At 45.6% G+C, this 18934-nt stretch overlaps 1 protein-coding gene across 2 annotated transcripts in view; it reads right to left on the reverse strand.

Annotated features, from left to right (window-relative positions):
* LOC105475692 (insulin like growth factor 2 mRNA binding protein 3) overlaps positions 1–13652 on the reverse strand; it is a 154851-nt gene extending 141199 nt beyond the window's left edge. Inside the window, exons 1-2 of one of the 2 annotated variants that reach the window (XR_983577.3) lie at positions 12997–13652; positions 11544–11604 (exon numbers count right to left, since the gene is read on the reverse strand). Coding sequence is in view for 1 of the 2 variants with exons in the window: in XM_011731161.3 (XP_011729463.1) it covers positions 11544–11604; positions 12997–13171 (236 nt within the window). In the remaining variant the exon portion in view is untranslated. The remainder of the gene's footprint in view (positions 1–11543; positions 11605–12996) is intronic. The other variant, XM_011731161.3, reaches the window with a different exon arrangement.
* Between the last annotated feature and the right edge of the window lie 5282 nt (positions 13653–18934).

The following is an 18934-nucleotide window of genomic DNA, read 5'->3' on the forward strand; positions in this document are numbered from 1 at the left end:
CATGGTGAAACCCCATCTCTACTAAAAATACAAAAATTAGCTGGGTGTAGTGGCCCATGCCTGTAGTGCAGTTACTTGGGAGGCTCAGGCAGGAGAATCCCTTGAACCCGGGAGGCAGAGGTTGCAGTGAGCCAAGATCACACCACTGCACTCCAGCCCAGGGGACAAAGCAAGATTCGTCTCAAAAAAAAAAAAAAAAAAAAAAAAAAAAAGAAAAGAAAAAAAAACAAAACCGAAATTTAGTTTTAGGTTTTGCAGAGTGCTTTCAAATTTAAATGTCCACATATTTTGACATAACAATTCCTAGTTTAAGAATTTATGTTATAAAAATTCTCAACCAGGGGCTGGGCATGGTGGCTCACTCAGGTAATCCTAACACTTTGGGAGGCTAAGGCAGGAGGATCACTTGAGGTCAGCAGCTCGAGACCAGCCTGGCCAACATGGCAAAACTCCATCTCTACCAAAAAATATAAAAATTAGCCGGGCGTGGTGGCACACACCTGTAATCCCAGCTGCTCAGGAGGCTGAAGCATGAGAATCCCTTGAACCCAGCAGGCGGAGATTTCAGTGAACAGAGATCGCACCACTGCACTCCAGCCTGGGCGAGACCAAGACTGTCTCAAAAAAAAAAAAAAAAAGTACAAACTTCTCAACCAGAAGTCTGATGGCATACACGTAAGTACACTTGAATAAAGTAACTATGAAAAGGATGGCTAAATTTTTGCACACCTATGTTGAACAATGCATCTGTTGGTTAAAAAAGAGAACTATTTGTACCTATATTGAAGATTCTTCAGGATACATTATTTAGTAAAAGCAAAAATTATAAACAGTATGATTTCATTATTATATTCAAAGATGTTTGTGGACACGTGCATAGAGCTTCTAGAAAATATACAACCAGTGGTAAGTAAGCCCTGGGAACTACTAGAGAGTGAGGACTGAAAAACATTTTTTACATTTTATGTATTTTTGAATTAACCTGAATGTGCACATATATAAAAATTATCAATCTGTTTAATATTTATACAGTCTGTTGTATCTATGTTGTATCTGAACAAAAAAGGTAATACATGCTCATTGTAAATTAAAAACACACCACCCACAGATTATTACTTGAGTCCACATCCCAAAAGAGAACAAAGATCTTCCATGTTTCTGTTATCACCAACAAATCTAATCTACATCCATCCAGCTTCCCCATTTGAATCTCAAGGAGAAAAATACAGCAGCTTCCATTGGAATGACTACTGGGTGACGCTGTATTCATCCTTTACACACATTGTCCGACAGGATCCTATGAAGCATCACTTCCATTCTAACCTCCCAAGACCTCAAATTCCTCATCCTCAAACTACATCATACATTTAGTAAGTGGAGCTGGAAATCAAGCCCGGATCTAGACCTCACATCCCACAAAACAAGCCCAGATCCAGACCTCATATCCCACATCCTCCTGGCTTTTCCCTTGGTTCAACAAGGACACATATGGCAAGCACCCAGTCTCCTCATCGCGAGGTTTCAGCACAGTTTCTCCTCCTACTCTCCTGATCCTCAGCAGTATCTTACATTCAAGACATTTTTTTCTGCAAGTCAGGGTCATACCAAACTTGATAACAAGCTGAGACAGACAGACACCGTGGACTCCACTCCAGATACCTCTACCTCTTGCAATCTAAGTACACATCCCCAGGAACCACAATCAGCCTCCTGAGACAAAGCCGTGACATCTACCTCTCTATGCCCTCTGTCCTAACCTCCTATTCTTAGGTCCCTCTTCAACTTCTCCGCAATCCGCTTACATTATGATGAAGCTACTAAAAAACACATTGAAACAAAAAAAGTCTCATTTTTCTGTCTTAAAACAGGATATCCAAATGTTTTTATTCTATAATAAGCCCCAGAGAGCAGACTACCTGTATACTAGTCTTTTTCCTAAAGAAAGAAGATAAATCAACCCTTCAAAAAAGCCAAACGAGATTTCCGTACTTAGAGAAGGCAAGAAATAGGACATCTCTGCTCTGACTTGCCACTGCAAACACGATTGGGCTCCTGTGCAAGCTACTTTGAGTATGTGGACAACTTAAATGGGAGGGATGAAGTCAGGCAGAGTTGTAGCACCTGGTAATGGGCTCCCGTGATTATCTGGAGGGCCTCGGGCAGGTAGATTCTCCCAGGGTTCTATGGAGAATCCTTGGTAAAGCATCTATTGTGCTATTTCATTTTTATAAGTTTTCCTTTCTTATAATATTTAAATATATCCTGGAAGTAGTACTCTATTGATCAAAAGACTTGCATAGCCAGCAGGAAAGTCTCGAAAGGAGTTATTCAGAACAAGTCACCTATCTCAAAATCAACTGATCTAACATATCACCCAATTTTTGATTAATGGTTTTGGTCACAAGACAGGATTCATAATTGGGGAAGCATGCTACTTTGCCAAGGACCACTTTTTTTTTAGTGTAAAAATGAAGGAATTTAGTTCCTCCCAAAAGATTTCCTGTATTTCTTTTAGCAAAAGTTTTATGAACAAAATGGAAGGAATACTTAATTTATGCTAGTGTCCTAAAATAATCATGATAAAGGTATTTTAAACCTGGTTCATATCCATAAACGTTTTGGCCAAGAGTTCCAACCTCTGCTTGTCAAATCACGCATTTAGTCCACCATATAGAAGAACTGGACTTGGGGCTGGGTGCAGAGACTCACGCCTGTAATTCCAGCACTGTGGGAGGCCGAGGCAGGCAAATCACAAGGTCAGGAGTTTGAGACCAGCCTGGCCAACATGGTGAAACCCCATCTTTACTAAAAATAAAAAAATTAGCCGGGTGTGGTAGTGTGCGCCTGTAATCCCAGCTACTCAGGAGGCTGAGGCAGGAGAATCACTTGAACCTGGGAGGAGGAGGTTGCAGTGAGCTGAGATCGTACCATTGTACTTCAGCCTGAGCAACAGAATAAGACTCTGACTCAAAAAAAAAAAAAAAAAAAAAGAAGAAGAAGAACTGGACTTGGTCTACACTCTTTTGGAACCTAAGATAGGTTCAGACAATTTCCCCAATGTTATGTTAATAAGAAAGCAGAATGACTTTGTAAGAAAGTGAAGGCCAGGCACAGTGGTTCACATCTGTAATCCCAGCACTTTGGGAGGCCGAAGTGGGAGGACTGCTTGAGCCAAGGAGTTCAAGACTAACCTGAGTAACACAGCAAGACCTCGTCTATACTAAAAATTTTTTTTAAAAATTAGCCAGGCGAGGTGGCATGTGCCTATAGGTGCCTGTAGTCTACACCTGTGATCACTGTACTCCAGCCTGGGCAACAGAGCGAGACCCTGTCTCAAAAAAAAAAAAAGTGAGCTCACACTCACCAGAAATGTTAAAAAGTACAAGAGTAAATCAACTGGCCAGGGGCGGTGGCTCACATCTGTAATCCCAGCACTTTGGGAGGCTGAGGTGAGCAGATTACCTTAGGTCACGAGTTCGAGACCAACCTGGGTAACATGGTGAAACACTGTCTCTACTAAATATACAAAAAAAATCAGCCAGGTGTAGTGGCGGGTGTCTGTAATCCCAGCTACTCAGGAGGCTGAGGCAGGAGAATCGAATTCAGGAGGCAGAGGCTGCAAGTGAGCCAAGATCGCCATTGCACTCCAGCCTGGGCGACAAGAGTGAAACTCCATCTCAAAAAAAAAAAAAGAATAGATCAATTGTCATTTGTCACAAACAAGCCTTGTCCATTGAGTCAGAGGATCTACTAAGGAGATTCTTACATCTCTAACAGATACATAAATACTCAGATATTTCTAGAAACTAAGAAAATGCCAGGTACGCTGGCTCACGCCTGTAATGCCAGCACTTTGGGAGGCCGAGACAGGCAGATCACCTGAGGTCAGGGGTTCAAGACCATTCTGGCCAACACGGTAAAACCCGTCTCTACTAAAAACTACAAAAATCAACTGGGCATGGTGGCACACACCTGTAGTCCCAGCTACTCGGGAGGCTGCAGCAGGAGAATCTCTTGAACCGTGAGGGGGAGTGAGCCAAGATCACACCACTGCACTCCAGCCTGGCAACAGAGCAAGACTCTGTCTCAAGAAAATAAATAAATAAAAAACTAATGAACAAAAATTGAATAAATGAATTCTGAAAGAAAGGTTATATCCTAGGTTGCTCCAAAATTTGTAAATCTTTCTCCTTCTATTTACAGTAGAGCCAGAAGGCCGAGATTTACCACCACCCCCACTCACTTATTCATCCATCTACATCACTCTCAGTGGCATTCTACACAGCTGATTACACCCTCCTTATCCCTCCACAGGCTTTCTTCATTTATCTTCTAGAAACAGTTTGCCCTGCTTGCTTTCTTCTGCTCAACTGTCCTTCCTCACCCTCCTTTGCTGGTCTCTCCTTCATCCTAGAGCCATAGGCTCAGTCCCTTGATGATCGTGTCCAATTCCATGGTTTCAAATGCCACAAGCTAATGAAGTCCCCAAATGTCACTTCTATGTCCTATCTCCCCCCGTGCTCCAAATTGATATATCTGCCTACTAACCTTCTTCACTTAAATTTCTAGTATTAGAAACACCATATCAAAACCAAAGTTCCTGTTTTCTACCCAAGAATCTGCTCCTCTCCCAATATTCTCCATTTTGGTAAATGGCACCATCTTCCACCCAGTTGCTCTGGCCAAAAAAAATCTTGTCATTCTTCACGTTTCTCATACATCTCAGCTAATCCATCAGCAAATCCTGTTGGCTGTTCCTTATGGCTACACAGAGAATAGCTACTACTCATTACCTCCAAAGCTAATAACATCATCGCCTGCCAGAATATTACAACAGTGCTAAATGCAATTTTCAGGTATTTTCTGTTCCAAGCATTTTGAAACCACACTTCCTTCAACTTGTGGAAGATGACATACAAAGATAGCCACCATCAATTCCTCCCTCTTGGTACATGCATGCCACTCTACCAACTAAAGATGGAGTTTATTTCCACATCTCCCCTGAATCTGAGCTGGCCTGATGACTTGCCTTAATCAATAGAATGGGACAGAAGTAATGTGCCAATTCTGAGCCCAGCCTTTAAGAAGACTAGCAGTTTCCATTTTCACTTAGGGTAAAATTAGTCAACTGTGCCAGGAAAAAAAAAACTCCAGCTTCTTCTGAACAATAAGATACCATTTGGAGAAAGGTTACAAGGACGGCCAGTTACATCAGCAAAGCTTCCCTGGTCCTTTTACCCCAGTTTAGTAAGGGACCTGAGTGATACATGTGGATCAGAAACCACCACCTAACAGCCACAGAATGAGAAAGAATAAATTGTTCTGAGCCACTAAGTTTTGGGGTGGTTTGTTTACGCAGCAACAGATAACTGATATATCAGATAACTGATATACCATGACCACAAGAGAATCAGCTTCCTTAACAACTAATGATAATGCAATAATGCAATAATGCCAGACATTCTAAAGACTTAGGCTCCTTTCAGCTTATAGTTCAATAGATTCCTCTAAGAATATTTCTTTTTTTTTTTTTTGAGAGAGAGAGTCTCGCTCTGTCACCCAGGCTGGAGTGCAGTGGCGCGATCTTGGCTCACTGCAAGCTCCACCTCCCGGGTTCAAGCCATTCTCCTGCCTCAGCTCCCGAGTAGCTGGAACTACAGGCGCCCGCCACCACACCTGGCAAATTTTTTGTAGTTTTAGTAGAGACGGGGTTTCACCATGTTAGTCAGGATGGTCTGGATCTCCTGACCTCGTGATCCGCCCGCCTCGGCCTTCCAAAGTGCTGGGATTACAGGCGTGAGCCACCGCGCCTGGCCCAAGAATATTTCTACAATAACTTTAAACTATTTCCTAATCAAGTTAAGTGGTCTCAGGATAATTCTCTAAAATATCTATAATTTACGTACTATGTATTCCCCTTCAGGGCAATAAAATTCACATAATATGTCAATATTTATAACTGTGTTTATTTACCAATACTGAATACTTGCCAAACAGCAATTTCAGACCATGATAAATTACACCCTTAATTTTAATGGAACACTCAAAACTACGGATGCTTGCCACCAGCCTTCAAGCAAAATCCTCGCAGTCCAAGCCAATTTGTAACATCAGAATTATGGGGCTGAGATCTTAACTAAGAATACCAATCCTACCCCTTGGTCATTGCTACCACACTGCCACCTCCTGTCTTATGACTCTGGAAGCCTGAATCAGAGGCAACAGTCGATAAAGGAAACTCAGCTAAGAATAGCACAGCTAACCATCTCGTCTTTCCGCCTCTCCTTCCTCCCAGACCAAACCAACCGCCAGAGTTACTGAATGGCTAACTCACACCTTCCAAAAATTAGTTATTGCTAGAAAAGTTGCTGCCTGGATGCCGCTAAAAACAATTATAATGGAGTCACTTCAAATACATGAAGGTAGTTCGACAGCTTCACTTTAACACAAAATCCCAATCCTATAACCACACATTAACTAAACTGGTGTCGCTCATAGGAGTTTCAAAGCATGGCAAAGATCATTTCCCCCTTGCTGACTGCATGAAAGAGGTACACAGGCAAAAACAACAGAGCTACAGAAAAAAAATTTTAAGTCAAGCTCCTTACAGGAAAAACCCCAGATCTCTCTAATTCCAAAAGATATTTTTAAGCCTTAGCTGATAACCTATTTATTTTGAGCACAATGGCAAAACCTCAGAACAAAATACTATATGCCCCTTGTAGTTTATCATAATGGCATCTGGCCTGAACAGAGAATGTAACTGATCACACAAATCAAAGGGAAAGCCAGAAACAGAAGCCAAGATTCTCAATTTCCAGGGGCTCCAGGCACATGTCATGTTTCCATAACATCTTCCTCAGGGTTACTGTGGACAGCCACACGGTAGAAGCTACTCATCAACATGCATCTAATTTTTTTAAAAACTCTTATCAAAACCAAAGTAAGAAATCTTTCAAACTCTCAATTTGTTTTGAGAAAATATGAAATCAGGAAAAAAATCTTTTCTGCTACAACCACTTAGGCAATCCCACACTGATCTTAAACTGAGCACTCTAAAGATAACCCAGTTTATAATCATTTAACCAGCCAAGAAAGCTTCCTAACATTCAGAACCTCAAGTCTCTGCATGTGTGAGAAACTTTCCCGAATCACAAGATTCACCTGAGCCACACACTGATAAGGAAGGAGTACCACTGATATTCATACCTGTGTTTAGATGTTTTATATTAAAAACAGCTTTTATTGTCCTAGGACTTTGAAGTCGGAGGCAGCATTGAAGGGTCATGTGCCCTGGCTAATGGGCACGTTGCTGGTCCTGACACTAGCCTATTCTATCCTTAACACCTATTAAAATGCAACACTAGCTTTTAAATAGCCACTTAAAGTAAGATACATTTAAAACCCCAATGACTTTTATAAGTTCTACCCAATTTACATGTTAAACACGAGACTAATATGGAAATAAGTTCTTCACTTTCTTTTTTGCATTTTCCCCCAATTTTACTGTGGTAAAAACACATAAAATTTACCATCTTAATCACTTTTAAGAGTACAATTAAATGGTGTTAAATACATTCATAGTGTTGGGCAACTATCACTGTTTTTTTTTAAGTAAACAAAAAAGAACATTTGAGCTTAGGCACCATAGTCTGTTTTAAAAGATCTTACCCTAAGTTAGCCGGGCATGAAGGCGCGTGCCTGTAATCCCAACTACTAGCAGGGCTGAGGCAGGAGGATCACTTGAACCTGGGAGGCAGAGGTTGCAGTGAGCTGAGATCATGCCACTGCACTCCAGCCTGGGCAACAGAGCGAGACTCTGAGGGGGGGAAAAAAAATCCTACCCTAAAAGGAAGAAAAAAATAAAGGATCCTGCCTAGAAAAATATTAACTATAATATCCTATTTCTTTCCTCCTTTCTTCAAATGTATTTGTTGCTACACATAATCCTAAACAATGCCAACAGCTAAATCGTGAGGAAGTTTCATAAAAATATGCTTAGGTTCTTCATCACATAGGAAGCAGCAACAAAAAGGCTAGGTTCTGAAAAACTGAACATATGAAAAATTATTTTTATAATTTAAAAAAGTCAAGGAAATTGAACTAAAACCACCATCCCCTCAGTTCTCCAGTGTCAGCAATTTTCCTCTTCCCTCTCCCATGCCCAACAGCCCACAACATAACAAAAAAGGACATCAGTGCTATTTACATAATCACATAGGGGCACAAACAAGGCCCCACAGGATACCAGCAGCTCTTCCAACCAAACTCAGATACAACATTTCCAAGTACCAACTATTTTCCATACCCACCCTTACCTCCAAAGTGGAGGGAAAAAAGTTGAGCCTATACTTCGGAGTCGAAGTCTTCATGTTCTATAGCTTTTACATTTAGAATAGAAAGTGCAACACTATCACAGATATCCAGTGCAATCTTCTCTTTAGTCCAGATGCAGGAGACTTCAATGTCTGTAAAGTAACTGCTATAATCTTCCCCAACTGAGGGGTATCTGAATGCAGAAAAGCCACATTCCTTCCACATTCCCTTGAGACCTCAGTAATTGGGAGCTAAGCGTGGTCTGAACCAAATTCAACCTTACTCCTTCCTGAAAGGGTCCCCCCGCCAAGCTCCATTGGAAGTCAAAGCTAACCCAGCCTGCCAAGCCTCCAGTCACCTCCTGGGCCTGCTCCCCTATTTAGTCAGCACAAGCCCATTCATCCATCTCAGCGTGCATTCTCCAGCACCAGGTTCCTGACATGCCTTGTATATTAAGTATAAAGGTCACTGGTGCACTTGTGGGTGTGCCTGCCTCAGATGCCCACATGATGATGGGATGGAATGAAATGACTGCTAAGCAGAAAGAACTCCACCCTCAAGTCTAGCAGGCTTGGCAAGGATTGGTTTGTGGCATTCAACTATCAGAGCAACCCCCATCAGTCAGTACAACCTCTTGACCTTCCCCCTTAGGTGCTAGGCATGTTGTCACCCTGATGCCTTCTCTGTCTGCTTCCAGAGCCTCTGAAAATGGTAGAATAGTCCAGATATGAGAAACTGCATCACAGCTCCAAGGGTCAGTTAAAATAATTGTAACATAGATTTCCAGGGGCAGAGGAAAAAAGTTTTGTTTTTGTTTTTGTTTTTGAGGTGGAGTTTCACTCTTGCTCAGGCTGGAGTGAAGTGGCACCGTGGCTCACTGCAACCTCCACCTCCCCGGTTCAAGCAATTCTCCTGCCTCAGCCTCCTGAGTAGCTGGGTGGGATTATAGGCACCCCCCACCACGCCCGGCTAATTTTTGTATTTTTAGTAGAGACAGGATTTCACCATGTTGACCAGGCTGGTCTCGAACTCCTGACCTCAGGCAATCCACCCACCTTGGCCTCCCAAAGTGCTGAGATTACAGGCAGGAGCCACCGCGCCCGGCCAAAGGCTCTACTTTTAAGACATTTCAACACAAGCAAGGAACATGACTGTTCTATCAGTAAAAGAAATCTCCAGTGTTCTCATCCCTGTTTACTTCGTTAGTAAGATAGTACTGTATCACTTAAAATCCTGAGCATTTTAATGCTAGTGAAAAATGAACTTAAAAATTTAATCTACATTATTAATAAACTGAAGATACATTGATAAATACTTGCTGTCACTGGTGACACCTTACCTTATGTGCTTTCCTAAAGAGGAACTCCTGTTTATTATAAAGTAACAAGTAACTAAGTATATATATATGCTTTTGGACTAAGCAAAAGCCTTTAGGAATAAAACAGGCAGTTGTTACCAGGTAATGTTTTTAAATTAATCCCCTACACCTGGGGAGAAATTCCCATCAGTTAGCAAAAGCAAAGCAGTAGGGGAAGGCACAGTCATCTGTATTTACATGTAGCTTAATGAATTGTAAAAATCCAAAACATTTAATTTTTAAATTTAGAAACTCCCAAAAGTTAAAATGCCAGTACTTGAGGCACAACCATTTGCTTATTTATTCAACATTTTTAACAAAATTAAGACACACTGACCAAACATAATAACAACTAGAATTCGCAAAATGTGCTTATGTTTTTTTCCTAACTAATTCAGGCTATGGCTTTAAGCTTCTTTTTAGGGGAATATAACTTCTCCCTCGATTTTCAATTCTTGTTAAACCAAGCTCAATTTATATGAAAGTAATGTGACCCCTACCAAACTTCCCAATTAGAACAATCTATCCAGTCACTCAAATCCCTTTCAATTATCTTAGTGAAATTTAAGCATGAGAACAAGAAAAATCCAAACCAACTCATCCTTAAAAACAAGATTTGTGAAAATGCTTTGCCTGGGAAGAGAGCTGGAATCTACACAGGCATATAGATGACATGTTTTGTAGCCATCTATTTCTGCACAGCACCAGTGAAATGCATAGCAAACTCTCCTGCTCTCCAGCACACACTCTCTCACCAATATCTAACCAGATACACGCAGTCCTGATTTAAATTAACTTTCAGCTTATTGTTTGGCTCAGGTTGGGAGTTGGGGGGATGGGAGAGGGGCAGGCAGAAACCCTAACCCCATCTTGCAAAACCCAGAAAGGCTTAGAGGCCCACCCCGGTGCGACTGGGAGGCAGCAGTGCCTTTCCAACTGGAGTTAGAGCCGGAACCTATGGTGTGAGTTGGCTGAAGGTTTTAAAAAATAAAACAAAACAAAAAAATAGAGCCGGAATCTGGCCGGCTCTAGCGAAAGGAAAGGAGTCGCTGCAAAAGGCTTCATAAGAAAAAGAAAAAGGGAAAGAGCCATGTCTCCAAAATGCTTCAGAGGCTAAAACAATCTGCAAACATTCTGTAAAGGGACATACTACACACATGATCTCGGAGACGAGAAATCCCCCTCCTTAAGTGGCACAAAATCTTCCTGTCTTCATCATTTGGTGGTTGTAAGCAAAAATGTACCCAGGAGGAGTAGGGTGGAAAGCGGGGAGACAAAGGTGCTGACTGCAAGAACCTGTAGAACTTTGGAATGACTCAAAGGCACTTCTGGGCCGGAGAGGCCCCGGCGTTTACGCACGCGTTCCAATACCCCTGGCGAGCTCACAGGGCAGAGGCAAATTCCTCTCCAGTCGGCCGCGCCCACGGCCTCCCAAATCCGGACAGAAAGGCGCGCCCCCCGCGTGTCCGCAGCTGGTTTCGCCTTTCTTGCTCCTGGAGGGGTAGGGGAATCATCCGCTGCTTCCCAAGTCCTGCAGAGTACCCCCCGAAACTGCTTGTTGCGACCCATTTCCCGTAGGAGCAATTTGACCCGCTCTGACCGAGGACATTCAGCTGTGAGCTTCCGAGAGATTTTGTAACCAATAACCATAATCCCGCGACAGAGGCCACAGACAAGCTTTCAATTCCTACCCAGCATCATCAACACACACACACACACCCCCGCCATAAACTTAAAAGCAAGGGGAAAAGACCAGAACACCACGCCACACCGCAGCCGGGTAAGCACCAAAGGACAAGTTCTCAGCTGAGTCTCTCCACCCAATAACGGAGTGAGAACAGAATCGGGGGAAACAGAAGCAGCAGCTCACCTTTGCCTTTTTGGGACCGAGTGCTCAACTTCTATGGGTTTCCCGTGCAGTTCTATTTTACCTGCGGACACACAAGAAGTGAGAGACGGTCGGCCGAGTTCAGCGGCTCTCCCTGCCCGAAAGACCCGCACAGCCCAACTGGCGACACAAATGGCCTCCTGAGTCCCCCGAAGGGTCCCCGAGACCCGGACGCGGCTCCAGACGGAGGGAGAAGCCGACCCCCTCGGGCGGCGTGGGCATTTAACTCGCAGATGGTTGAGGAGCAGGGTCCGATGACGGGCCCACTACTTGGATATCAGTCCAGTCCCCAAAGCCTCCCCCACCCACCCCTGGGGGCCACCAACACGAAGCCCGCAAGAGGGACACGGCCCATCCTCTCACCGCCCTGGACACGCTCCACAGGACAGACTCGGGGCAGGGGGCTCCCCTGGCTTTCTTCAGGAGGGGGCGCCCTGGCTCTGCCCTCTGCTTCAGCCCAACCCGCCGGGAACACTTAGGAGTGGGCTTGGGGAGGACAGGGAGTGGCGGGAAAGGGTCGGGGACGGCAGGGGAGACCCAGAACGGGAGAACTGGCAGAGGCGCAGCTCGGGCTCAGGCTGAACCAAGAGCGAAGGACTGCGAGGCGCCCGCACCACGTCTGAGTTGATTAAAAGGGAAGCCGAAAAGCACGGGGCTCCCATGGGGACCCCAGCACAGCCTTCCCCCGGGCGTCCCGCCCCGCCCGGCACTGTCCCTCGCCCTGGCGGAGCCATACCCGGAGGCCGCAGCCCCGCGCCAGGGCCCGGAGAGCGGCGGGCGGCCCGGTGCGTGGCGGCGACTCCCTTCCAGGCGACCAGCCGCCCCCGCCCACCTGCCCCTATCGCTCGTCGGACCGGGGGAGGTGGAACGGGGAAACCGGGCACACTCTCTCCTCCCGCAGGGTGGGGAGGAAGCGCGGGGCCGCCTGTGCGAGGCACCAGCCCCGCGGTCTCACTCGGCAGCAAGGTCGAGGCCACTTTCCGTTCTCCACGGCCGGGGTTTCGGGGCGCAGCACAGACAGCGCCGTAAATAACGACCGAGGAAAGCAGGAAGGAATGAGACACAGGCGGGCATTCTAGCTCGGCCCCCGAGGCCCAGCGTGCCGGGGCCTGGAGCACGCGCCTGGGCCCGGGCGGGGCGCCGGGGGAGCGCGCCTCCCCCAGCCCCGCGCCCCCCTTAGCCAGCGCCGGGGCTTTCTTGACAGCGCGTCCGCCCTCACCCAACAAACCCCGGCCGGGGAAGCAGAGCCGCGGGCTGGAGTGGGAGCCGAAGCTGAGGAGAGCCCCGGCCCCCACGCGCGTGGGTGTGGGCGCTGAGGCCTCACCCCCGCTCCCCCAGCGCGCCGGGCCTGGGGCCCGCGGAGCCACCCCGGTGGGTCTGGGCGGGCGGTGCAGGGCTGGGGCGAGAGCCCGGGTGGGGCCAGGCCCGGGCCCACCTGAAAGCGCCTCGATGGCCTTGAGGGCCCAGCTCTCGTCCGGGCAGTCCACGAACGCGTAGCCAGTCTTCACCAGGAAGGGTCCCGACACCGGGATCTTGGCGTCCTTGAAGATACTTTCTAGGTCCGAGGGGGCGGCGTTGTCGCTGAGGTTTCCGATATACAGTTTGTTCATTGTGAAGAGTGGTTGTTTAAAAAAAAAATTAACGAGAAAAACGAAAAATTAAAACCACCCACGGTGATGGATGGATCCAGCTGGTTTTGTTCCCCTCGTCTTCTCGCCTTTAAAATACACAAACACAGTAAGAACCAAGCACAAGAATGAGGAGCGAAAAATCAGATCCGAGGCTTGTTTTTCCTTGTCTAGATATGTTTTAAAAGAGAAAGAAAAGAAAAAGCCTAGCTACAACCCAAACGCATCCACCAGTCTTCCTAAGTCTGAGAAGGAGGCGGGATTAGCAAGAGAAAGGAGGAGGAGGAGGGGAAAAAACTACTTTTTGTCTCTTCCTCCCCAACCCCTTTGGCTTCGGCCAGCGGACTGTGAAAATATCACACTACGTGAGGCAGGCGCCGCCTCCCCATAAAAAACCCAGAAGGGTGACTGGCAGGAGGGAGGGGAGAGGAGGAGGAGGAGGAGGGATGAAGGCGCAGGAGGCGGAAAAAATCCGCTCCGAGTGTCCGGCTTTTTGAATGAGCCACGTGTTCAAACTACAAATCAACGTCTCACGTGAGGAATCCCAGAGCCTCAATTAGAGTGGGTTTCGGAGAAAAAAAAAAAAGCGAGCGAGAGGAAGAGGGGGAGGGGAAACGAGATTGGGAGAGGGACCCTGAGAAGGGGGAGGAGGAAGAGGGAAAATGCTAAAGGAACCGCAGCCGGCACCGAGGGGAGCGCGGCGCGGGGCGCTGACGGTCACAACTCGAGTTTGGAAAGGGTTATCTGGTCTGGGCGGATCCTGGGAGGGAGGGCTGGAATATTGATTTTTTTTTTTTTTTTTAATGAGGAAATGGGTAGAGGTACTAACAGGCAATTCCTCAGCTTTAGTTACCGTAGTTTTAATCATTCGATTTTTCAAAATAGGTTATTAAACAACAAAACCAGAGTCACAATCTCGAACTCGCCTGGTGGCTTTAATGGCATTAGAAGTGTAAGCCCAGCAAAGCCGCAGGCACGTTTCTAAGGCTGGCAGGGACGGAAACGATGCGAGGAGGGGTGGGGGACTGGGTGAAGGGGGCAAGGGGTAGTGGCAAGACAGGCGGGCGACGCACCCCACCCTGTGCGTCCTTCTCGGGCCCCGGGCACCCCGCGAGTGGGGGCGGCCCGGGCCCGGGGCGGTGGGGGATGGGAGCCCGCAGCGTCCTGGGCGGGTGTCTGGGCGACACCTCCTCCGCCTCCGCCTGCGCTCGCCGTGGCTCTCGGCTTCGCGTTTGCCATTGGTTGCGCGATTCAGAAAAGGCTCCAGGATAAATGAGGCCGGGGGCGGGCTTGGCCACTGGTGGGGGAGGGGAGTGCAGGGGCGGAGGTTTCTAGCTAGGGGCTGGGGTCGTCGGGGACCTGGGCCGCTGGAGGAGAGAAGTCAAAGTGGGAAAAGTCGGTACTTAAAGGGAAATCCTCTCTTCCTGTAGTTTTTAAAGGGGGAGGAGTGGAGCAGGCTGGTACTTTTATTTAATTAATTTTAGTTGGAGAACTTGAGACTTAAAATTGGAAGACCGTCCTGCGTTACCCCTAGGTGGGATTCGTATTTGAAAAACTGTTCGAGCCTCTTTCTGCCTCTTTTCTGCCTACATTTGGCCATGAGAGCCATACATAATTTTCTCTATATGTAATGAGCACAATGGTGGTTGTCGGGGGAGGATTTGGGCCCGGTGGAGCCTTTGTGGGCCAACACAATGTGAACTGGAGACGAGCAATACGGAAACGAAGGCAGTGCTGGGGTTCTAGTGGAAATCTCCAAGTGTCGTTTAATGATTGTGTACTCCACTCAAAGCTTTCATTTGCACTAGATAGTTGTGTTTTTAACAGGTATATTTTTAACAGGTATTCTATGGAAAAGATATAAAATGCTAATTTTTTAAGTGAAATAAATTCTATATAACATGAAAATATAGACAAGAATCTTTAATGACTTGGTACTCTTACTGGTAGAAAAAAGGTATCCTGAATAGAGGAAATATTGTGATTTACGCTGGAAACATCTTCGGTAATTGTTAAAAGCTTCTCTGTCAAAACCGTTGTTAGCATTTTAAAATGTGTATTTTTCATTTAAAAGATGAATGGTAGATTTAAACATGGGAATTACTGCATGATATAAAGAGTATTTACATTTTGCCTTTTAAAAGGAACTTACTTTGTAATTTTGTGTTAAGGAACCGGAAGGTGTCAAATCATCCATTTTAAATGCAACTGTTCTTTCTTACAGGTTTTTCTTTCCTGCCAAGCGAATCCAACATTTTAAACGTAAACACACTTTCACAATATTTCATTCACGTTTAATGAAATGTTGTTACTTTATAAAATAGGGGGACAGACGTGTTTTTGTGTTACAATATTTGGAACTGAACTAAGAGCTCAGCCTTGAAAGAACGTTTTGGTAAAATTTCTCTTTAAGTTTATGGTTAGGTTTAACTTTTTTAAAGCTATTTTTTTTAAAAAGAACTTCAGTTCTAAAAAAGAAATGTATTCTTTCTTTTGGCTTCTGTGGTATGCAAAATGTAAATATCAAAAATTATGGATTTATTTTAAATGTACCTGTTGTAGAAAAGCCATTTGGAGAAATGTTCTTCATTCATTCATTTGGTAATATTTGCACTTCTCAGTATCACTGTAAATTTTACAACCTGTTGATCATTTAACTTTTAGTAATTTTTCATAAAAACAAATTGTGTGTGTTCAGTTTGCTTCCAAAATCAATTGAACCATGGCTTCTGGGTTAACTGTATTTGCTCTTACTAAAACTGAGACCTAAGGAAATATCTACTTCTAAAGCATGGAATAAATTATTTATTTTCCATAAATACTAGTCCATGCTTGTCTGGCACTATCAAACAAATCTTAACAGCTGGAATTTAAAACAAGTGTATGTTTTGATGAAATATGTTCCTGGGACTCTTGTTAACCTAATCTGTGTATTATTGTAACAAACTGGATAGTCCATCTAGGACCTTAAAAACATACATGAGTAATATAAGCTCAGACATCAAAGAGAGGTAGATGCAGTCCACTCCACTTCCAGTCTCCAATCATTTAAGGGCTGAGTCAAAAGATCTTAGGTAGTTTTCTTGCACTAGCACTTCAAGTACAAAGATACCTTTGGTGAATTTTCAAGAATGAATATAAAATCAATTTAACTTCCAGGTTTTTTTAAATGAATCTCACACAAATTAACTGGTTATAGGCTACTTCAGCTTCTTCCTGAAGCAGTTGTAGCTCCTAATTAATGTGAACTCCACGAAGAAAGAACTCCCACCTTGTGTGTGCTCTGGGATGCGGCTGAGTCTTTCCAATTGCAGTCTGTTTACTCTTTGGACAGCTGCATCTCCTCCTTATCTGCTGAACTGAGGACTGTACAAATGTTTCTTTTGGGTCAGCATAATATTAAAGCATAGCTATGTTTAGAAGGCCAGTTACCGTTGCTGTACCCACACGTCAGGGGCAAAGGCTGAGTGGGCAGATGGGGGGAAGGGGCTGACACCCCTCCTCATGCCCGACTTGGGACCAGCCTGGAGTCTCAAGCCGAATCCCCTCACGCGGGTGGGCACACAATGCCTGGCGTGTCGCTTGGGCCTCCTCGGAGGTGCTTTAACAGGCTCTTGCGCTTTTGAACGGCCCTCCTGGACTCTGATCTGTTTAAACCAGAGGCGTAGTAAGTGGTAACCTGGATCTGCCCTCTCCCTGGTAGCTGCCTGCATATATCTTATTGTTTAAAATAAATAAAAATGGTGCCCCGGGAGAGAAGATGGGGTTGTTTCCTTTTTCCTCTGGCTCTGCCCTGAGAAAGAGGGCGGGATCCTCACAGCTCAACACTGGGGAGGGTCTTTCGTCGGCCGCCGGCTCGCCTCGGAGGGCCTGGACCACTGGACCGCCCTTTCCCGGGGCCCTACCGCGGGACTGCGGGCTTCTGGGTCCTCCTGGGTCTGCGTCCGTATGTGCGGAGCCGTGTGGCCGGGGCCCTCGCCGCGCCACCCCACCTGAGTCCGCCAGCGCGGGGACGCACCGGGCAGCGTGGGTTTGGCGATTCTCCCGCACCTCCGGTCTCAGTTGCGTGTGTGCGCGAGGGATTCCGTGGGGCTCAGGGATGCTTGGTACCCACTGGGTAGAATCCCTCGCCGAACCCTGCGGGTCTGCCCGGGGTGGGGCGGGCCGTGAGACTGGCGCGCAAAAGCGGGTACAAGGCGGGGCTCCCGCGCTCCCCGGGGCCGGCTTGCCGAGTCCAAGTTGAGCAACCGGCGTCGAGAGAGACACCGCCCCTGCTGCGGGCGGGGGCCTCTCCTCGCTCCCGATTGGCTGATAGGGGGAGCCTATCGCCGTGGGCCGCCTCCGCCAGAGCGGTTTGCTGGTTTCCATTCATTGGCCCCGGAGCCGCCCCTGGATTTCCATCTTTTGTGGCGCGAAAATAACCCTTTGCTCCCTCGTTGGTTTTGTCGAGGTTGAGAGGTGGGATTGTGTTCCCCTCTGCTCGCTCTCGTTTTTCCTGCCCTTTAACTGCTCGCCCCCAGCCCCAACCCCCAAGGAGGAAAGAGGGAGGTAACGCTGAGGAAGGGTGGAAAGCAGTTCTGCGTCCGTGGGTGGAGCCCGCCCCTTGGCTGACCGCATGGTGCCCGCACGGTCCCCTCCCTTCCCCCAACGTCCAGCGCCCGGAGGTTCTGGATTTGCGCCATGCTCAGCAGCTGGAGTCACATCTTCGTTTCCCTGCCCATTTCCAACATCTTAGAGTTTATACGTCCTTTTTTTACTTAAAACAACTACAACCAAATGTGTTCTCAGGTACCTGAACTTTTCTGGGCTTCTAGAGTAATCGACTCGCCCTGCCCCCTCCCTTCCTAAACCCCTTTGTGGTCCACAGGGTTGTTTTAAGCAAAATCAAACAACCCCTCCAAAAAAAGCAAACGAAAAATTCCGGGTAAAATCAACTATGCTGAGACCACGTTTTCGTTGAAGCTGCCCTAAGACCAATGAAGCTGAGACCGACCTTCAAGGATTAACGATTTCTGTAGCTGAAATGTTCCAATTTTACTGACGTTTGGTGGAGACGGTGAGAAAAAATAAATATGAATTTGACTTGGAAAAGCACAAAACAAACGAAATAATCATATTTAATTTGATTAACTGAAAAGGCAAACAGCCACAATGGTGTATACTAGGTACTGGTGTCTTTGGTGAGTTTGTAATTATATACATAAATTGCTGTTGGTTTCATCAGAAATACAGATCAGAACTCTGGCTATGACAAAAAAAGAAGGAAGTATAAATTTGTTTGGTATATCTAATTTCATAACAGACTTTACTAACCTTTAATTATCTGGAGAAAAGGAAATGTACCAGTTAAGAATATAAATTAATTTGTTTGCAGATAATTGTTCATTTTTTGTCTTGACAAAATACTCGATTTGGTTAAAAACGGTAAAATGATAATTCTTCAGTAAATATTTAAAACTTTGAGAGGATTGGTTTAAATCAGAGAGTTCAAAGATTTTCTGTGTTGTTTACTCTTAGTGATGTTACATCCTGTGATGTTACATCTTCCTCTAAGTGCTTTTGAAAAAATTATTAGTTCTGTTAGTCTCTAAAAACTAAAGTAACATAAATTGCCATGTACCAAAATTTTAAAACAAATTTTAACAACTGAATTGGTTAGTAAAGAAAAACTGCTTTAAAATAGAAGTAATCATTAAACATATTTTATTTACATTTATATAGTTCAACTACATTTCACTAATGTGG

The sequence above is a fragment of the Macaca nemestrina genome, chromosome 4, assembly GCF_043159975.1.
Source record: "Macaca nemestrina isolate mMacNem1 chromosome 4, mMacNem.hap1, whole genome shotgun sequence".
Lineage (NCBI taxonomy): Eukaryota > Metazoa > Chordata > Mammalia > Primates > Cercopithecidae > Macaca > Macaca nemestrina.